The sequence below is a fragment of the Homarus americanus genome, unplaced genomic scaffold (assembly GCF_018991925.1).
Source record: "Homarus americanus isolate GMGI-L3 unplaced genomic scaffold, GMGI_Hamer_2.0 scaffold36734, whole genome shotgun sequence".
In the NCBI taxonomy this organism is placed as follows: domain Eukaryota; kingdom Metazoa; phylum Arthropoda; class Malacostraca; order Decapoda; family Nephropidae; genus Homarus; species Homarus americanus.
The window spans coordinates 9,840,558-9,865,566 of NW_024733126.1; the positions used below are offsets into that span (position 1 = coordinate 9,840,558).

At 39.5% G+C, this 25,009-nt stretch overlaps 2 protein-coding genes across 7 annotated transcripts in view; one reads left to right on the forward strand and one right to left on the reverse strand.

Moving 5' to 3' along the window:
* LOC121869336 (ectopic P granules protein 5 homolog) overlaps positions 1-25,009 on the reverse strand; it is a gene marked incomplete at its 5' end in the record, with an annotated part of 135,335 nt that overhangs the window by 27,547 nt on the left and 82,779 nt on the right. For both annotated transcript variants that reach the window (XM_042370640.1, XM_042370638.1), the window contains 1 exon segment: positions 23,133-23,296. In XM_042370640.1, the coding sequence (XP_042226574.1) occupies positions 23,133-23,296 (164 nt within the window).
* Positions 1,757-16,229, forward strand: LOC121869338. Of its 5 annotated transcripts, none has more exons than XM_042370644.1 (7): positions 1,757-2,057; positions 7,923-8,001; positions 11,798-11,923; positions 14,774-14,902; positions 15,091-15,229; positions 15,682-15,787; positions 16,093-16,229. In XM_042370644.1, exons 2-7 carry the CDS (start codon positions 7,927-7,929, stop codon positions 16,160-16,162), a joined length of 645 nt encoding a protein of 214 aa, XP_042226578.1. In that variant the 5' UTR covers positions 1,757-2,057; positions 7,923-7,926; the 3' UTR covers positions 16,163-16,229. The 5 variants fall into 5 exon arrangements, with proteins under 5 accessions (XP_042226578.1, XP_042226577.1, XP_042226580.1 ...); XM_042370643.1 differs by having other exon boundaries at positions 1,757-1,930; positions 7,905-8,001; XM_042370642.1 differs by having other exon boundaries at positions 1,759-2,057; positions 7,905-8,001.

Consider the following 25,009-nt stretch of genomic DNA (forward strand, 5'->3'; position numbering starts at 1 on the left):
GGGTCCGCTCACACTTGCAACCTGCAGTATCCTTCCAATCTGCAGGTGGGACCACCTCCAATCCCAATCCGGTCTGGCTGCTCCTGGAGCTCCAGCCGGAACCACCAAACGGGCCGCCTATAGGCAAAGGCCCGTGTCGGACTACGGTCCGACAATCTCAACAACAACAACATCCAGGGAGGGCATTCTACACTCGGCTACTGGACCAGCAACATCTCTCACAGCTCCTCACCTAGTTACTCCTAAGCACTGCGCTGTACAACAATATATATACAGAAAGCGCATCGTGAGTTTCTATCCTACCTCATTCCTGAGTGAAGATATCTACATGTACGTACGTTTGTGTGCCCATACAAAGAGATAAGAGACAACTAAAGAGAATTGACAACTGGCCACATACAGTACGCTACAACTTCTAGACGAAATTCTTGCGAACGCATAATTCTCTAATTATCTCAAGAGAACAAGTACTGTCCTCTGATTGGATAAAGCTGGTCATGTGAAAAAGAATTAAATATAATATCCTAAGAAAGTGTCTTAGGTAAACTTAAAATCCGTCAATATTGTTGTAACATGATCCTGTCTGTACAATGTACAGGAGCAGTAAACACGATATACGAAACCACCGCATATCGTGCACAGAATCACTTTATGCTCCTCCTTACCAAGACAGGCGCGCTCTGATCTCCAAGCAAAGTTAAACCGCAGATTAGCACTGCTTATTAAAAATATTGATTGTACTAAGGATGCCAATCACAATTTTGTAGTAAATCTCTCTTCTAAACAACTAGACAATGATACCTTGTGTGTCCTTGGTTATGGTTTAAGTTTTGCTTGCTGTAACAAGGGGGTTGACAGTGTTAATATAGCAGGAGCATTTTGCAATTTGGAGAAATTCAGTTTCCCTTTTCCCGTGTGATTTTATCAAGATTTATCTTATCCACGTTTTCATTGTGGATCTACATGAAATATATATATATATATATATATATATATATATATATATATATATATACTTTTTTAGAAGAAACTAGTAAGTAATATTTTTACCACCCTCAACAGTTTAGTTTAGATATGTTAATGGTGTAATATGTCTTTGGCCATGCAATGAGAACGTGTGCGTGGGTGTTCCTGTCTCTGCCTTGTTCGTCAGTGTCCTAGAGTTGCCAGGTTGGCGGTTTTCACGTCAAATTGGGCTGTGTAATTGACGGTAAAATTTTGGCCGAGGTGGGTTAACGATTTTTTTTAAAAACTAAAGTTGGCGTTTTTTTTAATGCTGGCTGATGAATAAAGTGTGGTATCCAACAAATGCATCATTTCACGAACAAAAATGTATGAGAAGAAACCCACAATGCTAGATAAAATGTTTATTATAAAGAGTTTCGGCGACTACTGTCGCTCTCAGTGGTTGCAATACACATGACATCACCTAATATCACTTCCAAAGAGTTGTCTTGTCTGTCATTTTATCCATGTTTCTGGGGGCCTTTTGAAAGGAGTAATTGTTGAGTCATTACAAAACTTCCAGTAGAACCACCAATAACTTCATCTATACCACTGTATTTAAAACAAATGAGCTACAGTATGCATATGTCAAAATACGCCATAGTGAACGTATACTGTATAAGTACAGCATGGTTAGAATATACGGGTAATAAAGTACAAACATGTAAACCTACGAGACGCACAGAGATTGCCTTATGTACACGGACAACGAAATGTGTACATGCCAAAGCTGCAAACAAAGTGTGCACATGTTCATCTGCTAGACACACGGGGAACACGTACACAGTTAAACAATGTGTACACATTAATTTTCAATAGTCGTAGAGCCGTGACGTACGCTTCTCATCTCTGCATCGAGTTGCCAGGTATCCCACGGGCCTCCAGCCCAGCTCACCACCTGCCTGGAGCTGCCACCAGTCCCAAGGTAGGTATCTACCTACCTTGACCAGTCCAGCGAGTGGCTGCGAGCCCACCACCTTGCTAGTCACCTGCACCTCCCCGTCAAGGCGGGATGCAGCTCATTCTACTGGACAGTTTTAACAACTTTTAAGGTGTGTCCTTGAATTGTTAAATTTTCTACAGTTTTAAAACTGCGGATGTGACACTCAAAATGCTACACAAGAACCAGGAACCGCTATAATGAATATATTAGTTGTATACTAGTGTAAAATAAGACAGGAAAGCACAGCGTAGTAGATTATTAAAACTGCAGCCAATCCAATCACTCAATAAATCTGAATTCTCTTTCTAATATTTGTTTGGGCATTGATTTTGTTGAATTGGTTACTCTTCTCAAAGAAGAAATTAACTGAATCCGCAAGGTTACTGTTTTGTTTGTGAAGCACGATCGGTTACCGCAATATTTTATGTCTAGGATTAAGCAAATATAATAAGCACAAATTCTTATTAAAAACTCATTAAAATAATTGCAGAACTGTCTACAAATATTTTTAAACTTAGTCATAGAACATACCTATGAAGTGCCAAACATAATTTCCTTTATATTTATCGATTAATATACAGTATCAGTTTTGACAAACAAAAGACAAGTTATTATTATAGTAATTTCTGAGAACAGCGCTACCACCAGAAGGACTTCTTTACTTTTACTGATCGGCTGGTTAGCTGCTTGGGCGGTCGGTCACGTCTCTTACGCATTTTGATAATTTTTCAAAATGTTCTTAACACTATAATAAAAATAGCAAATGAAATTCAACACCAGCAAGTGCAGCGTACTTAATATTGGAAGAAAAAATACTGTCAATGTACACTCCTCGCCATTGCATTATGCTCGAGGTGGCTGACGGGAAGTGATCTTTGCTGAAGTGTCTCACACCCCCTCCACGCCAGCCAGCTGGGGTCTGACTAACTACCCAAATGTACCCGCAATGAAGTCAAATAATGGTCCTACATGAATAAATCGGACTGCCAATCACTTCTCCACTGGTATTTGGTGTCACGAAGTCACAAAAAATTGGTAAACTTGATTTAATCTGAGTTAATAGATCAAGTGCATGTACCTAACCTAACCTAACCCAACTCAGATTAAATTAAGTTTACCAATTTTTTGTGACTTTTATGACACCAAATAATAATCGAGAAGTGATTCACAGCCTGATTTACGCTTGTACGACCATCATTTGACTTCATTGCGGCTACATTTGGGTAATTACTCGCTCCCTCGGTACATGCACGCGATCTATTAACTCAGATTAAAGTAAGTTTTCCAATTTTTTGTGACTTTGTGACACCAAATACTAGTCGAGAAGTGATTAGCAGTCCAATTTATTCATGTAGGACCATTATTTGACTTCACTGCGGCTACATTTGGGTACATTTGGGTAATTAGTTGGACCGGCCAGCTGGGGCTGGGGTAGGCATTGTAAGCAGTGGCGGACTGGGATACAAAGAAATTTCCCGGTGGGCCCCAAAGTGATGGTTCCTTTGACTACCTTTTGGACCCTTTTGAGTGGGCCCTTTTACAAGTTTTCCCGGTAGAAATTTTTACCCAGTCCGCCACTGATTGTAAGTCTGGCAGCAAAGGGAGACTCGAGGACAAGTCAGCCAGCAATAATATACCGACAAATCGCTGAAGTGAACTGAAAAAAAGAGAAGACAAAACCGGGGATGTTAAAACCAGCAGAGGGCAGCTAAATACTGTTGTTTTTTCTCTTTATTTTTAAATAGGTGTAGATCTATACACAGTCTGCACCCACAACAACCATGAGGGATATGATGGTATGTATGTGACTACTGCAGGGTGATGACGGATATGGATGATACAGACCTGACCAATGCAACGTTTAGGAAGATGCAAACTGCCGTAAAGCATGAAGGCTATTGCTGGTATTGCCCTGACTGCATAGTCAAGGTGAAAGAGGCGATTGCAAGCCATAAGGGAACGAGTTCCCTAGGGACGAAAATAAATGAAGCTGGAGCCTTGTTGGTTACCAAACTAAAGCCGGTCCAACGAATGACCCAAAAGTACCCAAAAGTATATTAAATCAGGGTAAAATCTTAACGAATATATGTTTTACATCAATAAAACCTGATTAATAATGTTTTCATTGAAATGTAGTCAAAATAATGAAATAATAAACAGCGAAAAATGCTAAATTCCAAAGAGTCACCTATCCAAAATGGAGATATAATTACCGATGTTTCTGTTACTTTGGGGTATTTAACATAGCCGTGGGATTTACTTTTCGTTAGGTTAGGTTAGCGAAGTGCATCACGATGGATCTGAGTTATCTTCCTTGTTCACGAACTCTTTGGAATTTAGCGTTCGCCAATACTGAAAGTTTTTCGCTGTTTATTATTTCATCTTACAAATTATTTTTACAAAATTACACTAAAAATATTATTAGACATGTTTTGTGTAGGTATGTATAACAGATATTCGTTAGGATTTTACCCTGATTTAATATACTTTTGGGTACTTTTGGGTACATTTGGGTAATTTGTTGGACCCAACTAAAGCAAGTTGGGAAAGAGATCCTTGCTAAGACTGAGGAATTAGCCGATAGAATGGAAGTGGTTGCTTAGAGGAGTTATGCCGAGGCATTAGCAGGGCCACGGGAGGTGGCGGAGAGTAATGCAGGATGAGGACAGGTTCTACAGCAGCTAGGGACTCTGAAGAAGTGTCAAATAAATTAAAACTAACATACTTACTGTTAGGGGAGAGGAGAAACAACGGGAACATTTCCAGCGCAGGAAAAATGTAATAGTTTTTGGAGTCCCCTAGAACCAGGCGGAGGTAACTGAGAGTAAGGTAACACACAATAAGATGCAGTTTAAGAATATTTGTACAGAGGTTCTGAAGATGCCATCAACCCCTCAGGATGTGAGAAGGCTGGGACAAAAGCAGGGGAATAAGCCTTGCCCCCTCAGGATCACACTAGTGAGTGAGGAGGAAAATGGGGGGTTATTCGGCAGGCAAAAAACTTAGCAAGGAGCGAGGCATCTCGGAGTGTATTCATTCACCCAGATCGCATGGTACTGCAGAGAGAACAGCACAAGAAGCTCCTGCAGGGCTTGAAGCAGAGAAGGGAAGAGTCAAGGAGGAACGGGGATGGGTGTACATGGGTTATATTCAGGGAGAGGGTAGTGGAAGCAAGTGTGCCGACACAGGGCCAGGGGGCAGCAGCGCACCCTCCACCCGCTCTACCCCCGACCCGGGAGGTGGCACCATCTCCGCCTACCAGACAGGAGGAGGCGAGCGTCATGTAAACAATAACATTTCTAACCACACCCTGCAAATTACAGTGTACTTAGCAAATGCTGCAGCTTCTGAGAATGAGGGGGGTTACTACTAAGAGCAGAAACGTCACTGAGAACACTGCCCTGTGATACCCTGCTTGTGACAGGTACAGATGATGATTATGTGCCATTAATCACCACACACTGCTTGCAGTCATGTAGAAAGTCTTCTATCCATGCTAGGACATTTCCCCGAATTCCGTACCCATCCAGTTTGATTTTCAGCCTTTCGAGGGGTACACAGTTGAAAGCCTTAGCAACATCTAGGTACATATTGTCGATATTACCACCCCATTCCAAAATATGGGTCCAAACATCCAATACCTTGAGCAATTGTGTTAAGATGTTCCATCGTGGCAACTCTGATAATACTCTCAAGTACTTTACATATTATGCTGGTTTGGCTCACCGGTCCATAGTTGTTTGTGGAGTGATGATCGCCCTTCTTGAAGATAGGACTCACATAAGCCACTTTCCAATCACTGGGGACCTTTTGTTCATCCAGGCATTTACAAAATAGGATCTTCAGGGGCTCGGCAAGCTCGTTGCATAACTCTCTTAGCACTCTGGGATGCACCATGTCAGGGCTGGGACTCTTTTGGACCTTTAGCTTTGACAGTTTATTTCTAATACCCTCTTCTGTGAACACAATGTGGGTCAGCGCTGTGTCAAACCGTCTGTCCTCAAACGCAGGAAGGTTAATCGCATCCTCTCTTGTGAAGACCGAGGAAAAGAAGCTGTTCAATGCCTCAGCTTTATCCTGGTCAGAATCTGCATAACTACCATCTTCAAGCCTCAGGTTTGATACTCCTATTCACATTTTTAATTTTTAATTAGTATAGCAGTAAAACACCTTTGGGTTTGACTTGACCTCGCTTGCAACCAGCCTCTGGAACTCCTTTTCAGCCCTTCTCCACTCTGCCTTTGCTTGGTTTCTGGCTCTTGCATACATCCTCCTGTCCTGCTCATCGTTTGACCCAACCCACGTCTTGAATTTCTGGGTTTTCTTCTTAACGTTGTCGACCACCGCATGGTTCATGTGTAGGGATCCCCTCGTATTCCTAGAGGCACTGGGTTTGGTCTTGGGTATATATTTATCGATTAAATGGGTCACTTTACTAATTATAATATTCAGCGTAGTGTCTGCGTTCTTGTGCCTTACTGAGTCGGGCCAGTGGATATTCTACATCTCTTCCCTCATCCCGTTGTAATTTCCCTTGTAATATTTGTACCTTGGTCTGGCCTTATCTTGAACTAGGTAACAATTAAATCTGAATGACAACACTACAGTATATGGTGACTGGTGCCAACTGGGGCAAGGTTTTCCAGTTTGGCCACCATACCCTCTTCGTTTGTTATGATGATGTCTAGTTTCTACAAAAAAGTAGCGGGGTTATTCAAGTCATTTGGCGAGGAGTGTATACAGCCTTAACAACATCAACCTAGAGAAGTCGACTTGTGAAAGCCCAGACCTTCGGCCAGGAAAACAGTGTGTTAATGTTTGAAATAAAGCAGAGTACTGTATTAGGTTTTATTTCTAGAAGTGGAAGTAATAAGTGAGCAGAGGTCATATTGCAATTATATCTTGCGCTAGTCAGGCTGCACCTCGATTTTGCTGTCCAGTTCTGGTGCTCTTATTATAGAATGGATATCAATTCACTGGAGTCGGTGCAGCGAAGAATGAGGAAAATGATTCCGGGACTTAAAAACCATCCCTATCAAGATAGATTAAAGAAATTAAACTTGCATTCCGTAGAAAGACGAAGAGTGCGGGAAGATATGATAGAAGTATTTAAGTGGGTGAAAGGAATCAATAAAGGAGATATAGATAAAGTTCTTATAATATCCGAGCAGGATAGGACTCGTAGCAATGGATTTAAGTTGGATAAGTTTAGGTTTAGGAGGGAGATAGGATGGAACTGGTTCACAAATAGGGTGGTAGATGAGTGGAACAAGTTTAGCAACATTTTAGTAAGTGCTGGGACGCTGGAAAGTTTTAAAAGGAGGCTAGATAGATTCATGGACGATAGTGTGTGGTTGTAACTCTCAACAGGAGCTGCTGTGCATAGGCCAACCGGCCTATTGCAGACTCCTTATTTTCATATGTTCTTAAAAGAACCGCCAACTTTTTTTTAATTATAAATATTTATTTTTAGCTTTTCTCTGCGATCATAAATCGCCTGTAGTGGGCAGGACTTGAAGGATTACGGAAATTGCAGGGTAAAACATGGTGAAAAACTGATCACATGCTTTGTACGTGAAAATTTTTATTTATTTACAGTAAATACCGAGTGTCGTCTATTTGTTTACAACTAACCTGCTAGCGTTCTCTCACGTCCAGAAAAAAAAAGTAAATTGCATCATGTTCTTTCAACAAAGTTGCTTTCATTGTTACTAGATATCAAAATAAGTACCGTTTGTTTAATATGAGGTGGGTCCAGCCCCCCGACTAGGAAGTTAGGTAAGATTCTTTGGTTGGTTAGGTTAGGTTCTATAATGATAAGAAAATCCATAAAAAAAATTAGGAAATCAAACAACCCCTTCTGGTGGTAAAGCTGTTCTAAGACCTTACCATTATTATTATTAAGCACCAGCCAAATATTTGTTGATTATTCCAGTAGTTTGTGCTCTTTATGCAGGTGTTTACATTTGAACAGCAAGATGTACAGCATGACCAGGAGGTCCAGTGGTCATATGTGGCCCCTGATCTTAACTCTACACATCTTTTTCCATAAGGTAAATTAAGCTAAGGTTTTTCAACAGCTTACTATAAATTTACATATACTGAACTATAAATTTACTGTACCATGTAGCAACGTGGTAAGCTGCTCTCTCTCTCTCTCTCTCTCCATCAAAAACATTTATCCTGTTATCCTACATAACTTATGTAACTTAGGTTGAGATATTGCATATCTACATGTGCTGTGCCAAGTGTGTGTGAGAGGGGGCACTCTGTGGTTACTCCATTTGTTTTTGTTGTTTTCTTGCTTGCCTTTCCTGACAATATCTAAAGTACTTTTAGAGTGAAAAAGGTGAAATTTGAGTAAATATTTTGTTCATGGCACGGTATGGGGTAGTGTGTATTGTCCAGAACAGTATATTGGTTTTACTGTACCACTACAGTTCTTGTACAGTAGTACCGTACTTATCTTTGGATGTGTTAGTTAACTGACAGCCAAAAGAGCATACCCTGTTTACTGATTTCAATACATACACAGGTAGATGTGACGAACCAAGATACTACAATATACAGTACAAATAAAAAGTCTTTCTATGAAGTTTAAGAGTATTTCTGGTATAGCCAGGTAAATAGTGGGCTGAAACAAGGACACTTGGTGAGCAGTGTGGGAGAAATGACGAAGGTAATGTGCTTGCTGATAATGAGGAAATCAAGGATGCTTTGAGAAAACTATACAATATTACAAATGACTACTGAATGAGGAGTATGAATGGGATAGGGGCAGCAGAACCAGTACAAGGACCATTCCCAGGATTGAAAGAGTATGGGTCAAGAAAGCAACTGATAAATTGAAGAATGGAAAGGCAGCTGGAAGGTCTGCAATAGTTGCAGAAATGGTGACAGCTGTAGATGATATGAGGTATCCTGCATCGTAAGGTACATTCAGACCATCCCAGCAAAACCCTGAGCAGTTGCTTCAAATATATAAGGGATTCATTTGTCCTAACCTGGAGTACTACTCTCACATCTGGGGTGGCTCTTCTTCTGTCCAACTGTTAGATAGGGTGGAAACAATGGTATTTTGTCTTATTTACTTGCCTCCTTTAGTTGACAATCTTTCTTCCCTTTCTCTTCGCTGCAATGTTGCTTCACTCTCTCTCTTTTACAGGTACTTTAACGGGCAATGTTTGGTGGATTTGGCATCCTGTGTACCGCCGGCAAGGCCATGGGCTAGTAACATGTCTTGCCCACGGTTTCTCTGTGGATGTCGGTCACACTAGAATAACCCATTATAGTGCAGCCTTCTTTCCTCACACAGCCAAACTGTGGAATGCTCTGCCTTCTTCTGTGTTTCCATACTCATACAATGTGTCTCACTTTAAAAAGCTGGTTTTCCGGCATCTTCGTGGTGTAGATTAATACAAAATAACGTTTTGCTTTTCTATTTTTAATTTCTTTCTGTTGTGGGTCGTTTGACCTGTGCCCGGGTGGGCTAATTCCCGTTAAAAAAAATAAATAAATAAAAAAAAATACGATGGTAGTTGATAAGATCTCCTTAATACACTGTATATAAGGTTGAAAGCCCTTTGAAAATAGAGTAGAACATCGATTTGTGGCAGACAGGAAATTATGGGTTTGACTTTCGCATCGTCAGGTGCTCTCATCCCGTCAGTGAGTGAGAGGAGTGTGCAGCCAATCACAGCGGCCGGCCTAAAGCCTCCTCCCCCATCTCGGCCAATGACAGTGAGCATCTACTATCTACGTCACAGCCCCTCCCTCAGTTGTTGTGGCGGGATCTACACTCTGATATCAATTAAAGTAAAAAAACCAATACGAGGAAGGGAGTTTTGTTGCTTAAAGTCAACATTGCAACAACCCAGTACATTACTTCATGATGTGCTACCTACCATCTGCAATTACAGTCCTTTAGCTTCAAAATGCATAAAAAATTAATGCTGTATCTCAAAACATAACAAAGTTACACATGTTTGAAGTTGGATAAACTTTAAACGCGGTTTTCTCGGTTTCAAATTTTGGTGCGAATAACCCATACAATACGGGGCGCCTCATATCAGCATGTTGATAATGACTGAATTGACTAATAAAATCATATTAGTATGTACTGTTCCTGGTAACTGGCATAAGAGTGCGATCATGAACTCTTACAAAGGTAAAAGTGATGCACTTGAATGTGGGAACTAACGGGTCTAAAGATGTCAGATCAGGTTAAGAAATTTGTAGAAAGAGTGACTGAGAAATTGATAAGGATGACTGTAGACATTAATGTAATGCAATATGGTTTCATGCCAGGTAGAGGGACTACAGAGGTAATATTTATGGCCAGGCAACTACAAGACAAGGAGAGAAGGATTGTACAGGTACTTTGTATTTGTAGACTTAGATAAGGCATATGACGGTACCACATGAAGTAGTGTACAGTAGTGGGCAACAAGAAAGCTAGGGGTCAAAAACTGCATGAGTAAATGGTGAGGAAAGAGGAATGCGAGGAGAAAGTAGGGGTCTGCTTTGAGTGTCCTGTTTATTATGGTGTTAGAGGATTTTTGGCTTGGTCTGCCTTGGCAGTTGTTGTATGCTGATGATTTAATGCTGATAGCAGATACAGTAGTAATGAAGAGGTAGTAGAGAAATTTAAAGGATGGAATAGTCAGAAGGCTTAAGAGTGACCGTGGCAGAAACAAAACTATTGATTAGTGGTGTGGGCAAGGAACTTGTGGTGGAAAATGGATATGGTCCTGTGATGTCTGTCAGAAAGGTTTGGCAGTAACTCAATAATGTGCAGTGAGTGTGAAAGGTGGGTAAACAAGAGGTGCAGTGAGGTACAGTTGCCTCCAGGTATATTGTTACCCCCTACTGTGTCTCCTTTGGTCATGTGGCAACGTCACACTACTCATGTGGCTAGGGAACTATTTTTTAGGAAGCAGCCCTATCAATCAGTTCCCTAGCCACACAAGTAGTGGGCCATTGCCAATATGAGCAAGGGAAGCACAGTAGGGGGTAACGGCACACCTGGAGGCAACTGTATATGGCAGATTACAGGTTGTTACAAACTTAAAGTGTACTGTATGCATAGGCAATAGTGTGGCATTTAGCAAGACTGGAAAAACTCAACATTGGGGGTATATCCCTAGACTTTGTTGAGGAGTTATGCTACTGGGTGACATGCATGACATAATCAATGCTAAAGGCAGTGTTGAAGAATCCATCACAGTAGCAAGTCAGAAGTAACTGGAAAAAGTTTAGTGAGTAACTGCCTTTACTGACAGCAAGAGGAAAGGTGTATGAAATTGGCCTAAGATGGCAGTGAAACATGGGCAGTTAAAATGGACGACACAGGCTTCAATGAGCTGAAATAAGAATGATGAGGAAGGTTCAATGTGACACTGAAAGATGGAAAACCCTGTACAGCGTTAAGAAGGCACAAGGTACAATATTGACAAAGTTTTGTGAAAAGGTAGGCTGAGATGGTTTAGGCATTAGGAGATGCACGAGTCTAAATGTGGAAGGGAGGAGAGCCAGGGGAAGGCCAAGAATGACATAGGGAAAGGTTGTAAGATTTGAAAGTTGACAACTTGATGAGGTAATCGTGGCAAACCCAAGCAAGTGTGGAAAATGGTCGCAAACCATTGGTGAGGATAGCGATATAGTTATAAGCTGTAACTCCACTGACCATAAAAATGTGGCAAATGCCTGCCAGTGCAGTAGCCATTAAACCTGGCCTATCAGAGACTTTTGATAAACACTTTACTTTATATTAAAAATACACTTCACTGCTTCATCTTATTACAAATGATTTTTTGTTACATTGTACAGTATTTACAAAAAATTCTCTAGGGGATGCTGGAGTCTGCAGACACAGCATTACTCCCAGGGACCTCAAAGCTGTCCATTGAGGAATTATGGGCAGTGTCACATGCTATCACCATCTCTCTAGCTATTCAAAACCTGACAAATTACAAGGTATGTAATGTAACAATATGTCTGGTTCTTTTACTTGCATTACTTAGTGTTCTTTTATCATTACTGACATGAGATTCAACCTGTGTATTAGCACAGAATCCTTAAATTTGGTACAGTGCAGTCACTGTCAGTGCTTAATAACGAACCCACCTTCCACCACCAAAAATCTTTGGCTTCACCAGTGATTTAAAGCTACAACATTAAATCAGTTCATCACAATCCAACAATCAAATCCCATGCAAATGAATTTTTTGTTGGTTTCATATTATTAAGATACTGTACAGTACTGTACTTCATTCAGTCATAAAATCAATAAATTTATCACTTTATATGAAGGATTTGAAACTAAGGAATTTACAGTACAGCTGTATTGTATAATGATAATTTGCAATATTACCAAGTTTTATGTTTTGTATAAGACATGGTGATAAAAAGTATTGTTTGTAATTAAAAACTTTTTTGTTTCAATCCCTTCTGTTTTCACAGAATCAATTCAGAGACTTGTAATACTATACTCTATCTAAAACTAAAGGTACTCTTTCTTCACTTCTATATACTGTAAGCTGCATTTTTACCTTTTTCAGGATTGAAGTTATTTAAACAATATGAAGTTTTTCCAGAGGATTCAGACTGTAAGATATTTTATTAAGGATTGACAGAGTAGGATTAGACCCGTATAGTATTATTTAGTATTGTTAAAAGATGATTTACAACAGTTAAATTAAGTTAGTCTGGTTGTTAAACTAAGATGACCCACATATTGTCCTTGAGTGAGGGATAGTTAGCTTGTGTGGATAGTATTGTAACCTCTATGAATAGTGTGGGTAGGGGGGGGGAGCATGGGTAGAGACTCTGAAGATACAGTACACAGTTTCTCATTTACACTAAATGGTACCTTGCCAGAACCAGACTTTCACTTTCCGCTGTGCATCTACTCATATACGCGTGAAGTATAATTTTTTTTTTTATTTAGCTCATAAAATTCATACAAATTACCCGGCCAGAATATAATTTACATTGCTGGAATTCTTACAATATGATGATCATTTTGAATATAAACATCATGGATTTTGCATTGGACATACAAATTTTAGATCTAATGTAATAATTTGGTTTACACAAAGCAAATATTTTTTCTTTTGTGCAAAATATATGAAGTTTACATTCAAAATATTCCCTGACCTGCAATGAATCCAGAAATGTCAATTATACTAACTTTAGTCTGAGGTATTATTTATTACTATACATTAAAATATAGTGTTTTCACCCAAACATTTCTCAGAGGTAGAAACCAGTGAGCTGGGAAGAGGGAGGGGGGGGGGAGTCGAGTCCATTATTTGAATGGACATTAACCTGGCGACTGTATTTCTCTTAAATATTAATTGTGTGTGCATACCATCATAAAATTAAGATGTTATTTTTACTACAACATAGGTATTGTGTCGGAAAAAGTGGAGTTTGGGGGTCAGGCCAGTCTCTATTGGAATTTATCCCATATGTTCTGTTGTTCACTTTACGCGGTTTTCACTTTCCACGGTACCCTGTGGGTTCAATTGACCGCGTAAATCAGGGTACTACTGTAGTGTAAAAATCGGCCTGAGTTCTGTGAATAGTCAATAGGATTTATACCTATAAAATTACTTATGAATTATTTGTACTGTACCTGTATAATCAAACAAGGAAATAAAGTCTCAGTGAGATGTACTTATCTTCATGTTGGTAAGCTTAAAGAAAATCTAAGTATATAGTGTAGTTCAGTAAAGTACTGTGCAATACTGTATCTGTCAACTGAAACTCTAATTTATGAAATACTGTACTCTAATCTATTATATAAAAAATATGAGTATTCTAAATATGAAATAAAAAAATATGGAATTAAAAAAAATAATACAGGTATTCCACATATTACAAGAGTGTAAATGGGGAGAAATTAAACTTTCAGGTAACTGGTTCAGTGAGTGATGAGTTTACTTGTCTTCACATGGTTTGAGAAGAAAGTTTTATTGTTATTGCAAGCTTACCTGTAACTTTAATGACATTGAGAGTGTCAGAGAACATTGAACGTACATTAAATTATTGGTATTTGCAGAAATACACAAGTAGATAAGGATTAATGCAAGCTTTTCTTGGAAATATGTTTGTAATAGTACAGTATCCACTTTATGAAATTATCCAGTTTAAGGGAAGCCTGTTACTTTCAAACTTTTCAGTTGACATACTTTACTGCACCTTAGAAACCATTTTTAGTTAAGAATGAATATTTTATGATACTTAATACTCAAGTTTATGTACCATGTTTTTGAGTTCTAGTTTTCAACAATGGTCCCTCATTTTTTGCGGGGTTACGTTCCCGATATTACCGCGAAAGAGTGGTATTTTGTGTCGATTTCATTAGTTTGTATATAGTTCTATGATATAAATAGTCCTACTAAGTAAATGAACGTTTTGTCTTGAGATCAAGAGTCATACGTAAATATTCACGTTGTCATACATAATGTAGCATTTGTATGCAAACAAACACTTGAGCACTCCCTCTCTGCCTAACAGATATTGAAGGCGACCCTTTTACCCTCCAAAATCCCCAAGCAGTTACTTTACCCCCCAAAAAGGTCGACTTCCATTCACCCACCGAGTCTCACTTCCTTCTCACTGATCAACTCATCAAATTCATGTGGATAACCTTGTGTGGCAACATGATAGGCTGAGGTAGACTCATCAGTTTTGTGGATGTTATGTAGGGAATACCTGTTGCAATGAAAATATATTTTTGATGAAAATCCGCAGTCGAAAATGTAAATAAAAAATACACGAAAAACAAGAGAGCTCTGTACAGTTATCAATGAATTCCAGGTTTTGGTGTCAGTGCGCAGAGAGAACGACAGCAGTGTTTTAATGAATGATTTGTTAACTCCTGAAACTGTCCAAAATTCTACAAGTGATGACAAGACCAACGCCTTACTACAACATAGACTGCACACAGTATGAAACCATTAATGAAATACAGTACAGTATATCAGATACAGCCATATTCCATGTAATAGTTCTGCTGCATAGACTTTACAACAAAATATATTTTAAAAAACTAACTTAAATTAATGCTTGCTGTGACTAAATCATTTTTGGAAAATAAAACTGAAACAATATAAAAGCTTAGTAACCATTTCTAGGTTGAGGAACTTTCTGCTGATACCAAATATGAGTTATGTGTATCTTCTGAAGAACAACAACAGGAACTGCAGGCAGCATACGTAGTAAAAAGCGAGTGTTACCTGGTCAGGACAATGCCTGTTGTTGATAATATCACAGGTAATTATTTATGAATATGGTCCCTTACTACTACACAATTTGTTCACAGCATACACATGCCAATATGATATACCACACATAATACACATGCCAATATGATATACCACACATAATACACATGCCAATATGATATACCACACATAATACACATGCCAATATGATATACAGTACCATACATAATACACATGCCAATATGATATACCACACATAATACACATGCCAATATGATATACCACACATAATACACATGCCAATATGATATACAGTACCATACATAATACACATGCCCATATGATATACCACACATACAGTATTATTAAAAAAAAAAAAAAATTGGAGACTGCATCAAATTTACTTTTCAGGTAATCAACAGTTTTATACATTCAAAAAGCAAGTTATAATTCAAAATTTTAAAGGCAATAACTATAATAGTGTAACTTGTACATTCACAGGAGTTTACACAGCTCTAGTGATGGTGGTCGCCTTTCTTATTGGTGTTGGACTTGTGGGATATCTCTTCAATATGATCCACAATAAATATTTTTCAATGCATGGCAAGTACGTAAATAATCATAATACATAGTATATAGTGCATTGTAGTGTACTGTAGTGTAATACATTAATTATGAAATCAATAATTGTAATTTTTTCATGCTTTTTCCTGTCATGATGCAGAGTGAGTGGACAGATGTTAATTTAAAAAAAAATATTACTGCAGACTAAATTTTAATCAAGTTCTTTTCAAGTGAAAAGATCGTGAGTTTTATTTTTTATTTCCTTTGAACAGCTAGCCATAGGTAATACTGTACTCAACCTATTAAATCAAGTATACTGTACTGTAAGTTGTACTGTCCTTTCCAAAGATACAACTTGGAGCAAACAACCCAAAGAGAACCTATGACCACTGTCATCCAAGATGTTCCTGCTTCATGAAACTACGAGTCTATTTTCACATCAAATGTTCACCACCTTAATACCACAATAAACTGTCCACAAAATACTTTTCTGTTTTGTCTAAGCCTTAAAAATCAACAAACATTCATTAAAATGTCTACCAATCAATTTTCTTGTGCTCTTATTTTGGGGGAGTGAAAAAGAAAAAGTAGAAATCACATACTGGACAATAATCCCAAGCTGGCAAAACTGTGGTTGACAAGGGCTGAGTCTAATAAGAAATACGGGGTTTGTGGAAAAGACCAATGAGAGAAACATCTAAAATTCTATAATGTACAGCTCAAGGTTAAAAACAAGTAACATGTGTATGCTTTTCTTTACCCCTTCAATTTGGGATGCCACATTTAATATTTTAATTGGCTAATGCCAGATACTTTTATTCGGCACAGAGAAACCCCCCCATAGCTAGAGGATTAAAAAAAATATTACACTATGAAAATATTATACAGTACAATGTGCAGGTACAGGTATTAAAAAAAATATTACAAATCAGTGAAATGGAGCAGTCTTCCCTGACACCACACCTGGCCTTGGTACCCTCCCTCCCCTAGCAATGTAATTATGGAAATGAAGTTCTTATATTCTACAAGGTTTTCATACATAAATGTGTGTGTATCAACAATATATTTCCAAAGATTTTTTTTTTTTGACACCGAGATAATAAGCGTAAGGCCAGAGAACACACATATAAAAGCTGGGTCTACTGTAACAAAGGCCTGTCCACCCATGCCCATAACATAAATTTTCTCACAGGAAAGAAGTGGTCTGGTGTTTACAACTCCTGTTGAACATAATTGCTATATGATTGGTGATGCCAAACATCCTCTTTCCAGATAGGCAACCCACTGTGTCTTTTGGTGCTCAGTGTCACGACACTAACCCCACCCACAATACTGTGTGACCATTCACAATGCAGAGGGAAGGCCTATGTGATTTGAAAAAACCCTAGTGACTGAATAATAGGTCAGCTCTAAGGAATAAGGACTTCAGTTTAAGCTGGATGTGTTCAGGGAGAGGAATTGAAGTGCCATTGGGTGGCAGTGATAAGAGTCAGCTAGGCAGTTATCTTAGTACAGTACATGAGTGTTAATCCCTGCATCTTACTGAGAATATATATATATGGATAAATAGGTAGAACAGGAGCACGAGATATAAGCAAATGTTATCCGGTGAATTACTTTAAAAATAAATTAGGTTATATTAACTCTCACTTACTTTTATAATAATCCTAACCTGAGCTCTCCACTCTCTGATGGACAAGTGACAATATTGTTCCCTCATTCCTTGTGAAAACAGAACAATGAGTGAGGCTGTTAATGTTGTGTTCTTTTAATAATGGATGATACAGTTCATGGGTACTTGGTCTAAGTGCACCATTGCCTGAATGCACCACTATCCTGGACTGAATGCACCAGACCGAATGCACCATAATATTACAAGTAGGGTATTTTGCTTTTATAATTAGTATGGCAAGTGTTATTATTTCATAATTAGAATACAGTATACAGTATTGATTTTTATGCAAATACAAAAGTCGGTCAATTTGTAGTTTCGACCAACCAACGAGTTTTGGTATTTCATGTTCTCATTCAATAGTCATAACTATGTATATAATATTGCTCTTTACATTTTTTAAACTACAAAATATTCTTTTTTATCTACAAATATACAGTATTGCCCTTTTCTTCAATTACAAAAGTGTCATATACTGTAGTATGGTTCTTAATCTTCTTCATGATCTGCTAGGTCACTACATTTACTCAGGTACTCGGATGTAATGATGTCATGTGTGTGTGTGTGTGTGTGCACAGGTTGGTGTAATGCATCTAGAATGGCAGCATTATGTTAGTGTTAAGGTGCAAGCACTGCTTGCTCCCTCTCGCTTTCAGCTGCCGCCGCTGGCTAGCCCCTGTGGCGAACAGGGAAACAACTTGCATAGGTCTTCCCCTACCAGTACACAGCCTCTTCACCATCAAGACTCCTGCTGTGCCTCCTCATGGCAACACATGATAACTGGGTGCCTCGTGGGCCCAGGCTAGACCAGCAGGGGATCTCAGAGTAGCAGTGGGCCCCAGAGGGACAGCACATAGGCCCACTGGCATGTGGACACATCCTGACGCCTACCAACCATTGTCCCGCTGCCTTGCGGATTAACCTTGGTAGGTATAAGGCTATGGGAATTAACCCCAAACGAAAAATCTGCGTAGGAGCCCCGCATCAGGTAGACATACTTACAGAGCTCCAACAAGACCCCAACGGCGGTACTGTATAGGCGGAAGAGGTGACCACCATGGGAACCTAACGACTACACCGGCAGATGAAGGCAATGCCTGATGGGCAGGCTATGAAGGCGAAACCCAACAAACTGGATTATCGGCAGTCCATTGCAACTCTCCCTCTCCCCAATCATTGCAACACTTGCACCAGTGGATCAGGAAAAGGGAGAGCCAAGATGTGTGGTTGCAGCCTGCGTTCCTGCCTCACCACAAATTAACTCACACGCAGCCATCATCCAGCTCATCATACCTCTCATCATCCTCAGAACCCTTATACCATTTTGTCCTGCACAATGGCACCCAGTCTGAGTTCTTCCCCATCCAAACGGGGGTTAAACAAGGGTATGTACTGGCACCAGCTCTCTTTTCCATTTTCTTGGCTGTCCTTCCTTACTCGTGCCAGTGCCAATTTAGCCGGCAGGATGGACATTGAGTACCGGATGAAGGGTCTTTTCAACATAAGACGACTCCAGGTATGAACAAAGGTGTCGGCAGCTTCCATTACTGAGCTTCTGAACACAGACGACCTCACTCTTGTTGCTCACACTGAAAGTGACCTACAGGAGATCCTGAACACCTACGCAGATGCATATGCACACTTCGGCCTTGAGGTGAATGTGTTTTTTTTTTTTTATGGGAATTAGCCCACCCGGGGCACAGGTCAAACGACCCACAACGGAGCCTGGGGGGCGAAAAAAAAAAAGAATGGAAAGAAATTGAAAATATAGAAAAAAAAAGGTTATACTGTATTAATCTACACCACGAAGATGCCGGAAAACCAGCTTTTTAAAGTGAGACAGATTGTAAGAGCAAGGAAACACAGAAGAAGGCAGAGCATTCCACAGTTTGGCTGTGTGAGGAAAGAAGGAGGTACTATAGCGGGTTATTCTCATGTGACCGACATCCACAGAGAAATGGTGGGCACTGCGGGCAAGACGTGTGTTACGAACCCACGGCCTTGCCGGCTGTACACAGGATGCCAAATCTACTGAACATTGCCCGTTAACGTACCTGTAAAAAAGAGAGAGTGAAGCAACATTGCGGCGAAGAGAAAGGGGAGAGAGATTGTTGACTAAAGGAGGAGAGTTAATAAGACGAAATGCCTTTGATTCCACCCTATCTAATAGTTGGACAGAAGAAGAGCCACCCCGGGTGGGCTAATGCCCTTAAAGAAAAGAAAGCATTCCCAACTTTTGGGAGGCAGCTTTAGTTATACTAAGGATGTGTGATTTCCAGGACATATTGGAGGAAATGGTGAGGCCTAACATATTTATTTCAGAATTTGGGAGGATGATAGCGTCCTGAAATGTAATTGGTGGGAAATCGTCTAATTTACAAAGTGTAATTGGTAAATATTGACTTTTGTTACTATTGAACTTAACCAAGTTTGTATCTCCCCATTCAGAGATGCTGCACAGATCTGCGTTGATAGAAGTAATGATATCAGTTCTAGAAACAGATCTAGTTTGAGTTAGGAGGAAGGGGAAAATGTGAGGAAGAGTGAAGAGTAGAATCATCGGCGTAAGAATGGATAGAATTAGTTGTAGTGTGAAGTAAATCATTGATAAAAAGAAGGAAGAGAGTTGGTGAAAGAACAGAACCCTGTGGGACGCCACTATTGGTAGAGAAAGAGCAGAAATCGATCCCTCGACAACAACTGCCATGGATCGATTCTCAAGGAAGCTAGAGATGAGAGAACAAAGTGGGGGAGAGAAACCAAAAGAGGGAAGTTTAGATAGCAAAGACTTGTGCCATACCCTGTCAAATGCTTTGGAGATGTCGAGGGCCACGACAAAAGTTTCCCCATAATCCCTAAGAGAGGATGACCAAAGATGGGTGCAATAGGAGAGCAGATCACCAGTAGATCTCGCCTGGCGAAAGCCATACTGGTGATCCGACAAAAGAGAAAGGCGTTCAAGGTGACGGAGAAAATGGGAGTTCAAGATAGTTTCGAAAATCTTAGAGAGGGATGAAGTTAGGGCAATGGGGCGTAAGACTCAGATTCTCTTTCAGCCTGCCCCAGGTTCAGACACATCTCCACCATCCATCCAGCTTAACGGTACTACCCTCTCTAATGTTACCCACTTTTGGTATCTCGGCTCCCACCTGTCCACCACCGCGGACATCGATGAAGAGATTCAGCATTGGGTCAGATGTGCATCCCAAGCCTTTGGCAGACTCCGAAACCGTGTCTTCAGCTGTAGGGAGCTGAAATTACCTACAAAGTTACATGTATACGGAACAGTGGTCCTTCCCAGCCTGCTATATGGAAGCGAGACATGGGTCACATACAGGAGGCAGAGAACAAATGCCAGTATTCTTGCTGACACCAACTATAGAAGCATCGAGGTTACCATTATTCATGAACAACTACGCTGGACTGGCCAGGTTACCTGCATGGACGGCAGTAGACTGCCAAAGCAGTTAACTTACAGTCACCTAATAAATAGTAAATGCAACGTTGGCAGGTAACTGAAAAGGTATAAGGACAGTCTTAAGACAAACCTGAAAAGGGCCAAATCAAACCCCCTCACCTAGGAGACAATTACTCCACACTGTAACGCTTGGAGGAGCACCACACAAGAAGGTGTCAATACTTTTGAGTTAGCCCAACTGCATATCGAGGCAGACAAGTGCCAATGCCGAAAAGACGTTGCTGCCGCCCCTCCCTCACTAGATGTAGACCCCCACATGTGCAATATCTGTGATCGACCCTGCAGGTTACGTATCGGCCTCTTTAGTCACCTCAGAACTGACCAACCTAGGTGACATCCTTAATAACTCATATCATTGTATCATAGCTGGATGATCGTCATACTTGAAAACATTTGCAATACAATATCGACACTACCACACAATGCAAAAAATCAAAGCAGAGAGATAATTCTTTCATGTGGCCCGCCATATGAATACAGTACAGTGGTCCCTCGGTTAACGAACAATTCGATTAACGAAATTTCGGTTAACAAATTACCTCCCAGAAAGGATCTTCAATACGGTTAACGAACAAAACTTCGATTAACGAAATCCTTACATATAACGTGTTTTGTTGTGAGCATCAGCTGATGGGCTAGTCTGCCAATGCAGTAATCTGTTCTATGTTTACATTCGTTTCCAGTGGAGTAAATATAAAGAAAGTTGTAATAAAAATTTTTTTTGGCATTTTTTATATTAAAATTATTAGTCATTTTAAAATTTAGTTAACATATTGATAATATATGCAGTACAGGGAACTAGTTTTTTGTGCGCCCATCAGCCGCTTGACTCAGCCACCAGGCGTCAGTTTGGCTTTGTTGACAGTGGAGTGAACATCTATTTTGTTGGTTATCTTGAATATTTTTGCATTTTTACATTGAAATTATTGGTCATTCTGAAATTTAGTTTACATATTGATAATATATAGTGCAGTGCAGTGTTGATTTAACTCAAATAATTTGAATTACACCTAGTAAACTTAAAATTTTATTGGTGAAATGACGGCATCAAGCATGGGTCCCCTGAGAGGTGATATCTCCTCCATCCCCACTTCCTTTTCTTCTCCCTTCTCCTCCATCCCACTTCTAATTCCCATCATCATCATCAACCAGGAACCTTCTACATACACACCTCAAAGTATAGGGGGGTAAGTGTACTTTACTGCATTTTTTTTTTTTATACTTTGTATGTACTTTTCGGTGAGCTGGAACCAATTACACAATATCCCACTGAATCAATGGATTCAGTTAATGAATTTTTCGGTTAACGAATGACTCTGTGGAACGAATTGTGTTCGTTAACCGAGGGACCACTGTACTATACACAGCAAAAACACATAATTGTGCAGCTTGAGCCACCAAGTACCAGAGATGCCACACACCTCCAGCCAATGTTCCTCATTTTGCTTGTGTAGAGATACTCCACCACACCTAGAAGGTTAAATATCATCGTACATACAAAACAAAACTCCATTATGAAAACACGTACGGACTCCTACCACTAAACCCCGTAACACACGCACGATAAATGCAATAGCACACTGATGCACTTTAAACCTTTATCACGTCTAAAATAAATCAAATTATAATGATAACCATCAGAAATATTCCATTAATCTATACTGATATAATTAACGAACATTAAAGTGAAACATTAATTGCAGCATTCCATAGCTGGTAACCGCATCCGACCTGGCATCTCTACCAAGCACTACTTCTGACAGTGGAATAAGAGTGCTGGAGTTAGCCTATGTGGTTTGAAATAAATTGACTGTAGCGTATCATAATTATTTTTCTAATTCGCTTTGCGGATAAAAGAGGTATGCTTTGCAAATATCGAATATGGGTGTTAAAATATGAATTGCGAATAAGCGGAGATGCGAATAGTGAGGTATTAACCTCTGGGCTTCGGTCTATGGCCAGCAACCCCCCCCCCCCAATAAGACGATTCACCTTATACTGCAATATTGGAGGACTTGTTAACGTCATTATTCGAGGCTTTACTGTAATGTCATTCATGTATTTTAATATTTGTGACCATTTTGAGAATGCATCCCCATGAATACTTAGGGAAGTGTGTAAATCAATAGCAAACAGAATAAGCCTTACCTCAACAATATTGTCACAAAGTTGTGGATCTACGTACATCTACTTATCACCTTATGAAAATTATATTTTTTTTAAATGAATGGTACTTACTGTATGATGGCGATATCAACAGGGTTGCGTTCTGGTAGAGTGAGGACTATCCGTGGGTCACAGCTCATGACCCACCAGTTAACAACACGCTGGAAGCTGTCGCCATCTACTAACCACCACGAGAACATATCTGCTTCAAGTAGCAATGTTTGCAGCAAAGCAGACTGAAAAGAAAGATAGTGCATACACAATGTGAATGAATGGATCACTGATTTCTGTGAATACTATTCAGTAAGAATGTTAACCACATACCGTATTACAATACAATGTTGATTGATTCCAAATTGCTATCATATAGTACTGTAGTTGTATAATATACTACAGTGGGGTATGCTATAACGAACGTAATTGGTTCCAGAACCTCGTTCGTTATAGCATTCGTTCGTTATAGGATTAATCCGTTCCAGGCCCCCAAATACAACCGCTTAACACTGAAAAAATTCTGTGGAAAATGTAAAAAATACGGTACTTTATCTTACCTTAGTGTTATTCAGCATGCAGGTACCCCTAAACACTGGCACATCACTATCACTTCCACTGGGAGTCTTGGCTTTAAGGTCCTCAAACAATTGTTTAGCCTTCTCACAAATTATAGCTTCACTAATGTTACCACCTGCCATTTCTTTCTCCTTTATCCACACTAAGAGTAAATTTTCCATCTCTTCGATCACATTACACCTTGCTTTGCTAAGTCTAAAGATTCCCTTAGCCACTTGCACAGTTTTTAACTCCTCTTTATTCTTCAAAATCGTACATATAGTCGATTTAGCCATCCCATATTCATCACTAAGTTTCGCAATGCTTCTTCCATTCTCACGTTTCTTTATAATTTCTTTCTTAGTTTCAAGGGTTATTAGCTTTCTCACTCGCTTTGGACGACTCATTGTTACAATTGTATACTTGTATAACAAAATAGTTATACAAATAACGCGAATTTCCACATCAAAAGACGAAATTTCAACAATAACAGTGGTGCACTGGCTACACAATGAGACAAAGATGGCACCTGATGCTCTTGTTGTGGGTCCCGGTACAACAATATTCATGCGCCAGGCGAAATAGTCCCGTATTCATCCGCGTTCGTTGTAGGAGTTGCGTTCGTTATAGCATTCTCAATTTTATAGGTAAAGCCGTTCGTTATAGGAATATTCGTAGTAGGATCCGTTCGTTATAGCATACCCCACTGTATGTATATACACTGTATGCTCGTTAATTCGGGTTTGAGCTTAATTCGTATGTATTTTAAAATATGAAGAAAATTATTTAAATTCAAAATGAATCTGAAATAACCGAGCGGTTCCAAAAAATTACCTTAGCTAACACATAAATATTCTATTTATAATTTGTGCTGTGCAAACAAATATATATTTTTTAATGTACAAACAGTAATAACAAAGCAAATAATAAACAGTAATAATAAATACAGGAAACATTTATATTGTGAGGTGAGCTGATAATATGTAGATGATAATCCGAAAGCGTAATGGTCACACTGGTAAATGAAGTAAAAACCCACATTGGAGAAACAAAAGCCAAAATCTTGGAGCTGGTATACTAGAACCCTCTTCAGCCAACTAAGAGAACAAAGCAAAAGAGAAAAACATGAAAGAAAGTAACCATGTCACCTGACCTGTCTCCTGAGTTGAGGTAGAGTGGGGATAATCTTCTTGATGACAGTATTCAGGGTCAGGTCAGTGAACCCTGGACTTGATTCTGAATAATGTCACCAAAAGAATTATCACAAACCCCCACCCTACCCCAACTCAAGAGACTAATCATGTGACCTGTTTTCTTTTATTTCTTTGTACAGGATCAGGTCAGTGGTCCCCAGACCTGATCCTGAATACTGTCATCAAGAAGATTATCCCAAATCCCCA